Source organism: Cydia amplana, chromosome 2 (genome assembly GCF_948474715.1).
Source record: "Cydia amplana chromosome 2, ilCydAmpl1.1, whole genome shotgun sequence".
In the NCBI taxonomy this organism is placed as follows: Eukaryota; Metazoa; Arthropoda; class Insecta; order Lepidoptera; family Tortricidae; genus Cydia; species Cydia amplana.
Window position 1 is genome coordinate 14,456,512 of NC_086070.1, and position 12,922 is coordinate 14,469,433.

The 12,922-nt window shown below is 38.9% G+C and overlaps 2 protein-coding genes and 1 long non-coding RNA gene across 7 annotated transcripts in view; 2 read left to right on the forward strand and 1 right to left on the reverse strand.

Annotated features, from left to right (window-relative positions):
• LOC134657875 (protein MTSS 1) overlaps positions 1 to 12,922 on the reverse strand; it is a 169,634-nt gene that overhangs the window by 16,326 nt on the left and 140,386 nt on the right. For 2 of the 3 annotated variants that reach the window (XM_063513459.1, XM_063513470.1), the window contains exons 8-15: positions 12,277 to 12,412; positions 10,987 to 11,081; positions 10,336 to 10,422; positions 9,942 to 10,044; positions 8,869 to 8,961; positions 8,080 to 8,183; positions 6,580 to 6,691; positions 5,791 to 5,888 (exon numbers count right to left, since the gene is read on the reverse strand). In XM_063513459.1, the coding sequence (XP_063369529.1) occupies positions 5,791 to 5,888; positions 6,580 to 6,691; positions 8,080 to 8,183; positions 8,869 to 8,961; positions 9,942 to 10,044; positions 10,336 to 10,422; positions 10,987 to 11,081; positions 12,277 to 12,412 (828 nt within the window). The remainder of the gene's footprint in view (positions 1 to 5,790; positions 5,889 to 6,579; positions 6,692 to 8,079; positions 8,184 to 8,868; positions 8,962 to 9,941; positions 10,045 to 10,335; positions 10,423 to 10,986; positions 11,082 to 12,276; positions 12,413 to 12,922) is intronic. The other variant, XM_063513464.1, reaches the window with a different exon arrangement.
• LOC134658596 (uncharacterized) lies at positions 358 to 5,568 on the forward strand. Of its 3 annotated transcripts, XM_063514261.1 has the most exons (7): positions 358 to 384; positions 1,052 to 1,087; positions 1,612 to 1,748; positions 3,079 to 3,161; positions 3,396 to 3,535; positions 4,862 to 4,894; positions 5,388 to 5,568. In XM_063514261.1, the coding sequence occupies exons 1-6, from the start codon at positions 362 to 364 to the stop codon at positions 4,863 to 4,865; spliced, it is 423 nt and encodes a 140-aa protein (XP_063370331.1). In that variant the 5' UTR covers positions 358 to 361; the 3' UTR covers positions 4,866 to 4,894; positions 5,388 to 5,568. The 3 variants fall into 3 exon arrangements, with proteins under 3 accessions (XP_063370331.1, XP_063370321.1, XP_063370327.1); XM_063514251.1 differs by lacking the exon at positions 4,862 to 4,894; XM_063514257.1 differs by lacking the exons at positions 1,052 to 1,087; positions 4,862 to 4,894.
• The window catches only part of LOC134658818 (uncharacterized), a 73,514-nt gene continuing 67,743 nt past the window's right edge, over positions 7,152 to 12,922 (forward strand). Inside the window, exon 1 of the long non-coding RNA XR_010097741.1 lies at positions 7,152 to 7,323. This is a non-coding gene — a long non-coding RNA (uncharacterized LOC134658818). The remainder of the gene's footprint in view (positions 7,324 to 12,922) is intronic.

The following is a 12,922-nucleotide window of genomic DNA, read 5'->3' on the forward strand; positions in this document are numbered from 1 at the left end:
AGTATGGTACCATCGGCAGTCTGATTGTTGATTTCAACTGGTTTTTAATAATAGTGAAATACCTACTGCAAATTGGGACAAAACAGCGGGAAGGAAAAGGGAAAATAAGAAAATAGTCACTTGACGACTTGTTCCTACTTTTTTTTTCTTCCCTGGTATCAAAGCTGTTTGATATGATGGATGCATATAAAACGCATCTTGTCATTTTGCTACGGTTAAGTTTGTAGACGACAATTTGAACCTAATTTAAATCGAGTGTAACTATCAAGAATGCACCGCAACCGAATGCGTAAATGCAACCGCCATAAAATCCATCGGGCCGACCGCGACGAATTCAGTCGGGACCAACACGCGGAGCAACATGGCAGTCGTATTGAATCTCTTGTGAGTACATATACGTAAATTAGGTTTATTAGAAGTCAAGAACATATTGACAACTTTAGTGTATTAATTTGGAAAACGCCTTGATTACTTAGGTTTATTGCGCGACGGTTGACTGATAATATAAGGTGAACGATGTGGTTGTGGGTGTTACAGTCAGCAGCAGAAGTAGCGGACGGGGTGTTCTAAATGATCTGATTACAACTTTATAATTATGTTGCTGATTGTACTTATAGCGTTATTCATAAACGTCTATCAAATGTAACAAGTTACTTGTCGCTGAACCTTGTCGACTTAAATAATTCAAATCGACTTTAGGCATTTGTAAATATTTCTTCATAAAGGTAATATATGTTATGATTTACAAAATTCTCTGAAAATAAGAAAATAACCTATACAAGATTTTTAGTATGATGTTGTCGATTCGATTATCTTCGCCTACATAAACGCTTGTTTGAATTAATCACGTTATATAAACCTGTGACTAATCGGTTCGAGTGAAATCACTTATGTTAAATATTTAAGATATCAATTATGCATATGTATGCATAATGTTATCAAGATACTTTTCATAAACAAAACAGATTCTGATATTGTATGATTATTTGATATTGCACAAGTGCCTTGAGTGTAAATAAAATTATATGAAACGTACAACTATAATTTACAGATTAGCCGTAAACCTACTTCGAATTTCATGGGCCTGGTAAGTGTTTTCCCCAGAAACCCGATGCGCGTGTAAGTGAGTCACTGACAATCCAACCTCTAGACTGAGCTTAGGCCAATTCTTTCATGAAACCGATGCTGCCAAAAATACGGGGGACGAGGTGAGCGAATCCCGTGCCGTGATTGGTCCGTTCAAAGACACGGACCAATCACGGCACGGGATTGACACGAAGATGCAGTAACGCTACCGTATGTGTGGCAGAGGGGGTAGCGCGACTATGCTATGTCTAGAGGTTGGATTGTCTGTGAAGTGAGTGAACGTTTATTTATAAACATCATTGACAATGCATCGGTTAGTTGTATAACTACAGTCAATGATTTAACTGCAAGACGTTTTCGAGTCGTTTACAACGTTAGTAACACTTTTAAGCAATCAAACGGCAGCCAACTATCAAATGAATGAAGTTATTTAGGATCTAATCATCTCTTTCTTTAAAATAAGTTGTCAAGGATTAAAACAGCTGTTTTAACGTCCGAATAATTTCAGTTTATTTTGTACAACAGCCCCCAACACACGCGGCGGCCTTCCCGCTCAGAGCCCTTCGGCAGCCTGGTAGACACGTTCAGGTCTGGCGAGATTAGAGACATGATGGCGCCCGTCATCACACTTGCTGCCATTAAAGCCAAGCTGAATGAGACGGGTATATGTTTCACAACGCAATAATATGTTACACAACGAAGGCCGCAAAAATATCTGACACGATCTTATTTGTGGAGCCATAGGAGCGTGTCACATATTTTTGCGCCCTTCGAAGAGTAACATTATTGCTGGTGACTGTACAACTGATACTTTTCTACAGGGGGGTAACCTCACGCTACACCAAATGCAAAAATACCTACGTAAGGAAATCAATGTAATTAATAATGTCGCAACTTGTAGTTTTTTTGTTTGTTTTTAATTTATCATCGCATACTTAATTAAGGCAAAAATGGTCCAGTGACAAAGAAAGGCCTTCGCTATGAAATTAAGTATAGTCATATTACTTTTCATTTAAAAAATATATTGTAAGTATAAATTTAACCTAACTAAATTAGGTAAAAGTTGAACTAAATTAGGTAAACAGTATTTTGGTTATTGATTTGTTTAGTAATGAGAATTTGGTATTCATTCTTGTTGTTGCATCGCCTTGTCCCTAATATGTACTAGTAATTTATTAGAAAATGTATTAAGGTAAAATTTGATGATCGGTTGGTAGTGACCCTGGCTAAGAAGCCGATGGCCCTGGGTTCGAATCCCGGTAAGGGCATTTATTTGTGTTTGTTCCTGAGTTATGGATGTTTTCTACGCATTTAAGTATTTGTATATTATAAGTATAATATACAAATATGTACTTAGTAGTATAGGGATGATGACACATGTTGAATTTTATAACAAAATCTAGTAAAATAGATAGCAAACGAGCAATTTATAATGTGGATTTACAATAATGTGGATATTAAAATAAAATATTGAAAAATTACAAAAATACAGGGACCTGAAAGTTTCAAAATTTAAGTTTTTTTTAACTTCCATAAACGATAAAAGTAAGGATACCACTCGATTCCTTACATTTCATCCAAAAAAATATTGTATAGCAACTATATACATAAACGCAATATTTCACCGACAAAAACGCAATTTTCTTGTTTTGTCCATACTACAAGATGGGCTCCCAGAGACCTTGACGTCACATTCCCTTTGCCGTTTTGTATAGGGCGTTTCGCAAGTGAAGTGCGACTGTCGGCCTTTGACTACAATTTCTGACTTTCGTGTTACTTTAATGCAATGGGTCCCATATAGACATTTGATCCTAAAAACACACCCGATCGATTCGTACCATAAATGAAAGTTAGTCATGTAGCCTATTATATATGTATATCATTGTCTGAGTACGCACAACACAAGTATCTTGAGCTTACCGTGGGACTTGATCAATTTGTATAAGAATGTCCCTATAATATGTATTTATTATTATAAAATGGTATTTCCAGGTATATTCGACCAAGACAATGTTACATTAACCGAAAGGGAGCAAAAAGAACTTAAGAAGCTTTTTGAAACAATTGAGATTATGGTAAGTAAGACGGAGCGCATGCTCTGTAGTTAGGGCCAATACAAATCCTAAAACTTCGTATGCTCTTTATATTATAAATTATAAGTGAAACAGACACACTGCCGCGCTCGTTTTCCATTTCAAGTGACAACATCTGTTGAATAAATAAATAAATAAACATCTGTGTTTAACAAAGTCAGTGCTTAACAACGCCAGAGACTTGTATAACTAACAGCGATGATTGTTGAATTTCAGAACACTTCCCGCGCGCGCCAACCGTCAAGCGTGCAAAGTGTATTCAGCTCGCTGCGGATGGTCGAGCGCGTGGTCAACAAGCAGACGAGGGACGGCCAGGTCTCCAAGAGCCTGGCTGACAAGTTCCATTGGGAAAAATTGTAAGATTTTTTACACAAAAGCCTTTCATCATTAGTACATTGTTGAAGAGGCTAGAAAGTGATCAATAGATGGACGTTTGTTTGAAGAACGAAATTCCGAGTCCATCTATTGCTCTTTCGGCACAGTTATTATTACATAGTGTTTTTGACGACTACTGTGAGGAAATAATTACGCTTAACATCCATTCATAAAACTTTGCAAGCCTAATTTAGTTAATTTATATTTTATCCCATTCTTGCAAATGTGTAAGTCAAAATGACATATTAAGAAACTATACTTCGTTTTTTTTAGGATTAGAAATTTGGTAAACAATCTTGATGTGTCTTTTAATTGAAAAACACTTTTTTTTAATCAATAACTATTACTTATGAAAGCAGAAGACTATAAAAGATCGTATTAGATTCATAATTGTTACATATTTACCGTAACTTATTTTTAAAATGTGTTTTTCAATTAAAAGACACGTCAAGATTGTTTACCAAATTTCTAATCCTAAAAAAAACGAAGTCTAATTGAGGCTTGAAACGCATTTATGAATATCGCTATAAAAGCGCATTATATACTCATCATATCCTGGACCTATAAATTATCGTTCTCGAACAAGGTGATCACTGACCATAAATATCTGAATACAGCTCTACATTAGAGGCGTTAGAGTGCAAGGACTGTGTTAAGATATTTGATAGTACGGATATTTTTACTGCTACCACGACTATTTAGATTCCTACTACATAATATTATTATATGGGATTTACCTCGACCGGGCCGGACTATACTCTACAGAGTATGACACCATGTCGTCGGTTACTTAGGGACGTAAGCGGCTCACCTCGACGGTGTGTCACTGACAGTTTTAGCAGCCGGGCGAATGTATACTTTGGCAAACCCACTTTGTCAGTATAAAAAGGCGCGAAATCTTTTATGAGAGGACAACCTATAGCGCCTATATTTTTCTAATTTGCCGCCCTTTTCTACTGACGGAAAATGTTGAACGATAAATGTTGCCAACTGGCCCGGTCGCTGTCAATCGTTCGTTATACTCAGGATAAAGTGGGTACAATAGCCAATACCCTCCTGTGAGGGTCCTCCTTCCGCATACACACATACGCGGTTGATGATGAGGAATATAAGTTGTGCACACTTAGGGTCGGTTGAACCAAGCCGTCTGTCACCGTTAAAGCGTTCGCAAAATTTTATTGTATGAGAAGTTTCATAGTTCTATGCTGCGTGACGTTGATTGGTCTGTTAATTGTGGTTGGTGCAACTGGCCCTTAGTAACTTATTTCAATAATTGTAGCTAATGGTCTTTGTTGTATATCTAACAGATAAACTCAGGATGAAGCAATCCTAAAATAGAGGTAACTTGTACAATAACAATTATTGCTACCATAATTTTATTTGCAAATATCAATTTGTCAGCTTTTAAATGTGGCAGCAAGGCTCGGAACCGGTTTAAAAAAAAGCGGTAAATACCGATTTATTTCGATTTTAATCCGAACTTTCATAAGAACGCGAACGTTTTAAGAACTTTATTTTAACCTAAATAAACCGGTCTATTCGACGAGCGATGAGATGGCCGGCCGGCCCGGTGGTGTGCCGCGTAAACAAAGATACCGAGATAGGAAGAAATCAGTTTTTATTGTTCGAAACCGGTTAATCTGACAAAAACTTTATGGAAACGTTCTCGTAAAAACTGGTTTTTAAAATATCGGTTTTAAGAACAAAACCTAAATTAAAAGGTTTTGCGCTAAGTACATGATAACGATTTGGAAATTTAACCGGTACCCCGGTACCCGAGCCTTATGTGGCAGTCGAGTTCTTAAGATTTAATTCGATATTTTTTTTTTTCAGACCAACTCTCATTCGGACGCGACGCGAGCAGCCTATTTACCGTCTAGACAAGGACGGCAGTATGAGAATATTCAATCTAAACTCATAAGTTCTACCAAATTATACTCCGTAGGTAATATATAGACAATGTAGGTAGGATACCGTAAAAAATAGCATATACTAATAAATTTAATGTTTTCTACACAGTTTGGTTTTTATTCAATCCGTGGATCTGTGATAATAGGTTGAACTGTAAGAGGTAAGAATATTGTTATTCGAGTCTTTAATTCATCATATATTATAGACTATCGTAAAATATTTCACTTTTTTGACCTTTGTGCTCGTGGTAAAGACCTTATCAATAATTAGAGGCAAGTAGCGGTTAATAGAAGACTTATGCGGATGATGTAGAAAATAGTTGTACCTTTTCTTGCTGCGGGTGATCTGCGTTGTGCGCTTGCGCACGCGAAGCCGCTAGCGTCGCTAGCTCCGACATGTTCACGTACAATGCTTGTGGCATTTCTGTACAAACAAAATGCGCCATTTTACACTGTATATATTTTTTTGTTTTATAGGTATTCGAGGAAGTAAGAATAAAACACGATTAATTACCAAATCGAAAATGATGCCACGTTCACAAGACGACAATAGAAACTAAACTGTTAGGGTCTCTCAGAGAAATAGACAACCATTACTTTCATACACTATAAAATTATTACCCTTCTTTCTTCTTCATTCGGGTAAAATGTAATAAATGGCAAGAATAGTATTTTATGCAACCGTTGTTTAAGAGAGGTCAAAAAGGCGAGTGGCGTGAGTACTAATTTGAGGCGAAGCCGAAAATTGTTCATAAAGACGCCACGAGTATTTTTTGACTGAGTTAAACAACGTTGCATACAATATTTTTTCTACGACCAAGCACTTACTTTGAAATAAAATTGTAAATTTAACAAATATTTTTCATTCAAGAAGTAGCAAAAAATGGAGGGTACGGGCGGGAAAAGAATGAATGAAATAAAAAAAAACATGTCTATGGTTCACTCATCTGTCAGAGATGAGAATTAAAATTAGGTTGGCAACAATGTATTTCATACAATATTTTTTAAGTGGGGATTACACGAAGTATCCTAAAGGTGTCTTTGGGGTCAGCACTCTTCGAGAGGTAACAAGCTGAACTCCGGCGTTAGTTATTAAAACCTGGCAGAGTATTCACCTTTAGTGAGGTGCGGCGGCAGCGAGGAGGGCTTGTTGGGTTTGAAGTCCTGCTGGGAGGTGTTCGCGTTGGCCTTCGCTGGGACTGATGGCCGCTCCAGCGAGGAACAGCGCTGAACATAAAAAAAGCGATTAAACTGGCAGTTTAAGACAAGGGATGTTACAGAGCTCCGTTTCCGTTAAGTCGGAACTTCCGTTTGGTATTACACATCCTTCTGTTCCGGTTCCGTTACTTTTGAAACGGAAGTTATATCGGATGTCAATGCTTAGCGCGGCAGCGGGACATGAGCGGTGTACATCAAAAACAAACAGGTTTATACCAGTCATTCGCTCATAGCCCGCTTGCCACGTGCTGCAGTAATTAGATGTTCTGGTATATCCGTGTTTTCGAATTTAAAGTACCTATTCGTATGTGTTGTGTTGTGTAATGTATACCTACTGATAGTACTGACTCAGGCTCCGGTTCTGGTTCCGGTTCCGTTTTCGGTTCCGATTCCGTTTCTGGTTCCGATAAACTAAATTTAAAACATCTGGTTCCGCTTTCGGTTCTGATAAAACCACATCCGTTACATCCCTGTTTAAGACATTCACTGCCAGACAAAAAACGGCGCACTACCCCAGAAACCGGTCGTCTATAGCTGCGTATAAAACAACCCGCCCAGCGGGTTGTCCGGCATCTGAGCAAAGTTCACGAACGCCCACCAGGTGGGTTCCTGGCAGTGAATGTATTAATATTGGTTCTATTGTACAGTCAGCAGCAGAAGTTAGTAAGCGACCGAGGTGTTCAAAATTACCATGACACGCTCTTATTCTATTAACAATAAAGTCGCGTCAGGATAATTTTGAACACCTGGTCCGCTTAGCAACTTATGCTGCTGGCTGTAATTAGAATTTTAGCTACTTAGACGCTTTTAGGAAATGTTTATCGGTAAAATCTGATATAAAAGACTAGAGGAACAAAAAGAGTAGTATTTTTCTCAAAGACTGTTCCATTCACCTAAAAGTTCATCATGCCGCGCTCACTTCGCCGGCCTAACCCGTATAGGCTGTTGTGTGAAAATCTATTGCAGGCGCAGCTGGTTGAAACACCTGCAATGTCATGTTGCTGGCCGCCCGTACCCGTGTTTTTCCGTACTTGTACAGCCTCAGTGGCGAACGTCCAGCGGAGCATTGGCCGGGCCGGCAATGAATTGGCGTGGCGTCAAGCGGCAAAGGGATCTATCTAATTCTAATTAAATTAAAGTTACCACCATAAGCAATAAGATGTACCTACTGTTAACAATTAATTAGGCAATTGCCTAATTAGCTAAGTTTATCCATCTATGTTTTAAGGGAGTTCCCTCTGCCAACAAACTGTCCTGCAGTTTGGCAGAAGAAAAAAATATGTATGTTAGGGTTTATTTCATCTGAATAAACTATATAAAAAAAAAAAAAAAAATGCAACATATGTTTGCATGTAGCATACATGAACGGCGCACGTCCAGTCAGGGTGCACACTTACTGTGGGGAGGGGCGGCCTGGCGTAGATGCCCTCCCGAGTGGACCCGTCGGCGTCGCCGAATGTCTGCGGCGTGAGCGCCGGCCGCCCGTGCCCGCGCTCGTACGCTGCATGTACACATTTATTGTTATATACTCGTACCTACGTGATAAACGAGTAGAATAGTCAGGGGGTACTCTGTAAATATAGTTATTAAGCTTAGTGTTAGATTTTAGCTTAGTGTTAGGATTTTGTAAAGATTGTTAAAATAGCTTAGTACTTAGGTTTTTGCTAGCTATAAAAATATATTGTTGTTTAGGGCAAAGAGAAACAGGGCCGGATTTGTCTCTAAACTCCATGTAAAAAAAAAACGAGTCGGTCTAAACCGTCGTTGATGAATTTTTAAATTGAAGGTTGACACCTGAAACGATTAACAATGTTCTTAAAAAAGTGTTTGTAAACATCCCTTCAATTGTTAATTATGAGAAAATTGATATTTTTTTCTCTTGTGCGCGTAAAGAGCAGCCCATAAGGATATTGACCATTAAAACTCATTCAGATTGATATATGAATGAAAGTTTTAATGGTTTTAATCACTTCTATCTCGTTGTCCGGTAAACTCAAACAATGAAGTAGCAGGACTGTATTGTACCTACAGATAGCGATGTAGATTTCACAACTTGCGGGTATGAATAGGATATGCAGCACATGATTCAAATGGTAAGAGGTAGATGAGCATATGTTTCTGTTTAGCAAAAATACTAAGATGACATCATCCCTAAACATTTGTTTATTTGTCTTGAGTAATGTTACCGGCTGAAATGGTGTGAGGCCTGCCGCCCATGATTGCCGAGGCGGCTCGTTCGAACTGTGCGGTATCGTTCAGGTCCGGCCACGTAGCGGATGCTGAAACGACAATGACATAATGCGTTATAACAAGCGTTATAACATAATGCGTTATAATCAAACAGCATAGGTTAAAAGTTGAAAAAAGCAAATTATCCGTAACTCGACGTTTTATATTGCGCCCTTACTACTACTCTTTCCGACACGTTTACAGGAAGCCTATGCCACGTTGGAACATGGTTAGGAGTGACTGTGGCAGGCGTGGCTCACTCCGCGATTTCGTCGCGTCGCTACAAGTACATGCGGCCCACACCAATTTTGGTGTCTAGCCATAGTAGTTGCCGCGCACCGCTATGGAACGGACGCCTGCTCACGCTTGCCACCTAGCGGTCATATCTGTCGTAATAGACGCGTTTTGTTAGAGAGTGAATCTTCTGTACCTAGTACTATCATTTCTGTGACTGAGGTCATAGATGTCAGCGTTGAAAGCAGGGATCGGAACCGGTTTTTTGCAAAAACTTAGAAATAACCATATTTTTCGAATTATTTTATACTCGAAATGTAGGACTCAGTTGTGTTTTTAGGTTATGACTTCGTATTATTAGATTGCCCAATTAGAAATGAAGTAATTAGCAAAGAACGAAAAAATACCGTTTCCGTTCCCATACAAAAAATACCGGTATCCGATCCCTGGTTGAAAGAATGTAGTAAGTACTCACAATGATGACATATTATATAACCATAGATAGGTTATACTCATACTTGAGGAGCACAAAAAATACTTCCATATTTATTTCTGTGCCTACGAAGAAATCTGTTATTTTTGATTAATTATCTCATTCCATCCATCTTTGTCACACTCGTTGTTAAACATAAGGTCGTCTCTTTCTCTTTCGGTGTGCGGGAGCTCGTTAGCACGTGCACATTTCTCGCTTGTCCAGCCGCGACTAAAGGCAACTTGTCCAATCTGTCACAAGGTAAGCGCTTCAATTTTGGAACGCCTATAACCTATCTTGAGTTATAAATCATTGAGTACTCACCAGTGTTCCCCAACGTGTCGCGACCGTCGTCAGTGTGATCGTCGTCCACCGTGCTCTTGGCCGGGGTCGTGCATTCGCTGCTCACGCTCTGATTATCAGAACCCTGGGAATTAAGTTACGAATTCACACATATGGATCTAGGTTACTTTGGTTGGTCATTTGTGTAATTTCACAGTTATAAAAATATCGATGGAATTTGATAGTAATACAGAAATATAACTGCAGTAAAACTAAAAAAAAAAAACATGAAAATAGCCTATGATGTGTCCGGCTATACACTCGATACCGCCTCTCACTAAGTAATAAATTGAAACCTGAAAGGGATGTAGGTCGTTCTGCCATATTCGGGGACACACCATGGGCTATAAAATAAACAAAAGCAAATAAAAGTTACATTTTCAACGTAGAGCGAGCGGCGCTGCAGGGCGTCCTGCGAGCGGAAACCAGAGTCCGAACTGCCGACGCTCGTCAGCCGCGCGGACTAGCGAGCAAAACCACAAAATAAAAATAAATAAAACTTACACTAACTAATAAGCAAAAGCCAACGCTGCTAGTTATCACAATAATATACCTATGTGCGGCATTATGATCGCGGTGCAAATAACATAAATGTAAAATAGCACACTAAAGTTTATTTGAACAGCATTAAGTATGTTGATTCTGTACAAGTTAGGTCACTGAGCAAAATTAAGAAAACCAGGTGGGTGGGATAGAAATGCAACTGGTAAAGTCATTTATGTACCCCGTACATCCGTTCTGCGTACTTGTACAATTATAAAACCAAATCGACTTTCGAACTCAATGATGAGTCATAATTAATATAATTATGGAACGAAAAAATATTAGCAATTCCAAAACGAAAAATTTGCTCTGGGAATTGAAGAGTATAAAAGTGTGTAAACTCTTGTGTAAATCATTCTTAACGTACATCATTAATAGTATTATCTTGTACTTTATTATGGAATAGACCCCAGATGCCGCGTAAATACGAATTCGATTGAAGTGGTAAGGTAGCCCAACCACGACACTCGGGCTCGGGACTTACCTGTGACAAGCTATTCGTTTCAGCGGCCGCCGGGATGGTCCCAGCTGACGATGCGTTCGAAATCGGCGTGGAACAGCTCACCGTCGACCCGGACGCTGTGGAAACGACATGTAATGATTTAGATTATTTTAGACGATCATTTTGGGAGTCACTGAAATAAGTTAGGTGTACTGTGTTTTCCGTGAGCCATAAATGCATAGTCAGTACTCATGGACAAAAAGGAACGCAAAAAAATGCTTGAATGCTAAAAATGCTTTTACTGGATTACAATTACAACAGCACCTGAAGTAATTTCAAAATTAGTAATTAAACTTTTCTCAAACATGCAATGAAATGTCGTCGCTCCGGGCGTTATATCAGGCTTCGAAGTATCACGTTTAGGGCGGAGCAACTCCAGAGAACTGTAAAGGAATTTCATACGAAATTGAAGGCCTAGGCCGGGAAGTAACTTTTTTTTAAATTCTAATGTAAACATGGGGTCTGTGTCCATGAACAGGCTAAACCGCCGAATCATATTTTTATTTTTTTATTTTTAGTGAATGAATGGTTATCGGACCAAAATATCTGTGTTAACGCCTGTTATACACGAACGTACTGATATTAAGAATACGAATCTGTATGATTCAATGTGTTGATGAATAAATTTAAAATCTTGTCTATACGTAAGTCACCAGAGACCATAGACAATATTTAAAATCCTCTGCATTTATTTTATTTATTGAAATTGAGTTTCTTATTATCAGGTTGTGTATAATGGCCCTAATAGGGTCTATTCGAACACTACACACGCGAAATACGGACGACTTCCGTAAAAAAAAAGTCATTATGGCAGGTTTGGAAGGAAAATTAAAAAACTTTTGTCGTGTAGCTATTTGTGGTTGATATTTATAATTTGTATTTTTGAGTGGTGATTTCTTTTATTTCATTGCATATGTTTGAGAAAAGCACTATACATGCCTAGCCGTGAAAAGGTCTTGCCGACTTCGTATCACTATCCGGCCTCCCTACGGTCGGCCGTCTATACCTACTCACCCGGCAAGCCCTTCTTTCCCGGCGTCTGCAGTAATGTACTATTTTGTTTTGCGTTCCTCTAAATTTGTCCATGAGCGTATACCATAAAATGTGCTTACTTAGCTCCCCGCTGGGTAATTGTGGTCCAACAGTTTTTATACTGAATTAGGAGCAAAGTAGTAATAATAAAGTAGGCACATATTACGGTAATCTGAAAAATTCGAATTGGAAAAGTTGGCTTTCGGCGATAAATTAATAAAGTGTAAAGTGTTTAGGTACCTTGTGCCTCCGAGCACTGGCTGTTGAGCGAGGAAATGGACGTGAGCGAGGACTTGCGGCTGCCGAGGCGGCTGGCGGGCGGCGAGGAGCCCGCCTCCGCCCACCCGCTGTAGCACGACTTAACGTCGCATATCACCTGGAATCACCGTCATACTTAATAAGCTCTTCTGCTGCAACACCCAGGTCTACAGAGCATTTCCATAGCTGCGACCTTGCCTTGATTATACACAGAAATCATATAATCTACGAGTACAACTCGACATTTAGACGCAGTTTAAACGGCCTCGGTAGTAAAACAATTTCAAAGAAGTTATCCAAAAAAATACCATAATAGTCTAATAGTACATTATTGTCGAGGTTCGGAAGTAGCTACTTGCAGGCTGAGGATTCGTTTTAAACGGACGACCTTGGGAGTCCGTTTAATTGAATCCGAAGCCAGCAAGTAGCCTTCCAGCCGAGTCATATATAGTGCTTTTCTCAAAAATGGTGCAAGAAATAGAAATATTTTACAGAACTTACAGAAGCAACGTTCTAATTTTCCATTAATTTTCACAGAAAAAAATACAACCATTAAAAAAATTAGCTTGCCGCCTTTAAAAAAAAAAGTTTATTTTTCTGCTGAAAACACGCCAACCTATTTGAGACA

Bases quoted from the DNA above. Each gene is read 5' to 3' on its own strand.
- LOC134658596 (XM_063514251.1), top strand. From the start codon at position 362: ATGGCAGTCGTATTGAATCTCTT. The intron at 1,749-3,078 runs GTATATGTTTCA...TGGTATTTCCAG, and splicing joins AGCCAAGCTGAATGAGACGG to GTATATTCGACCAAGACAAT. The intron at 3,536-5,387 runs GTAAGATTTTTT...TTTTTTTTTCAG, and splicing joins AAGTTCCATTGGGAAAAATT to ACCAACTCTCATTCGGACGC.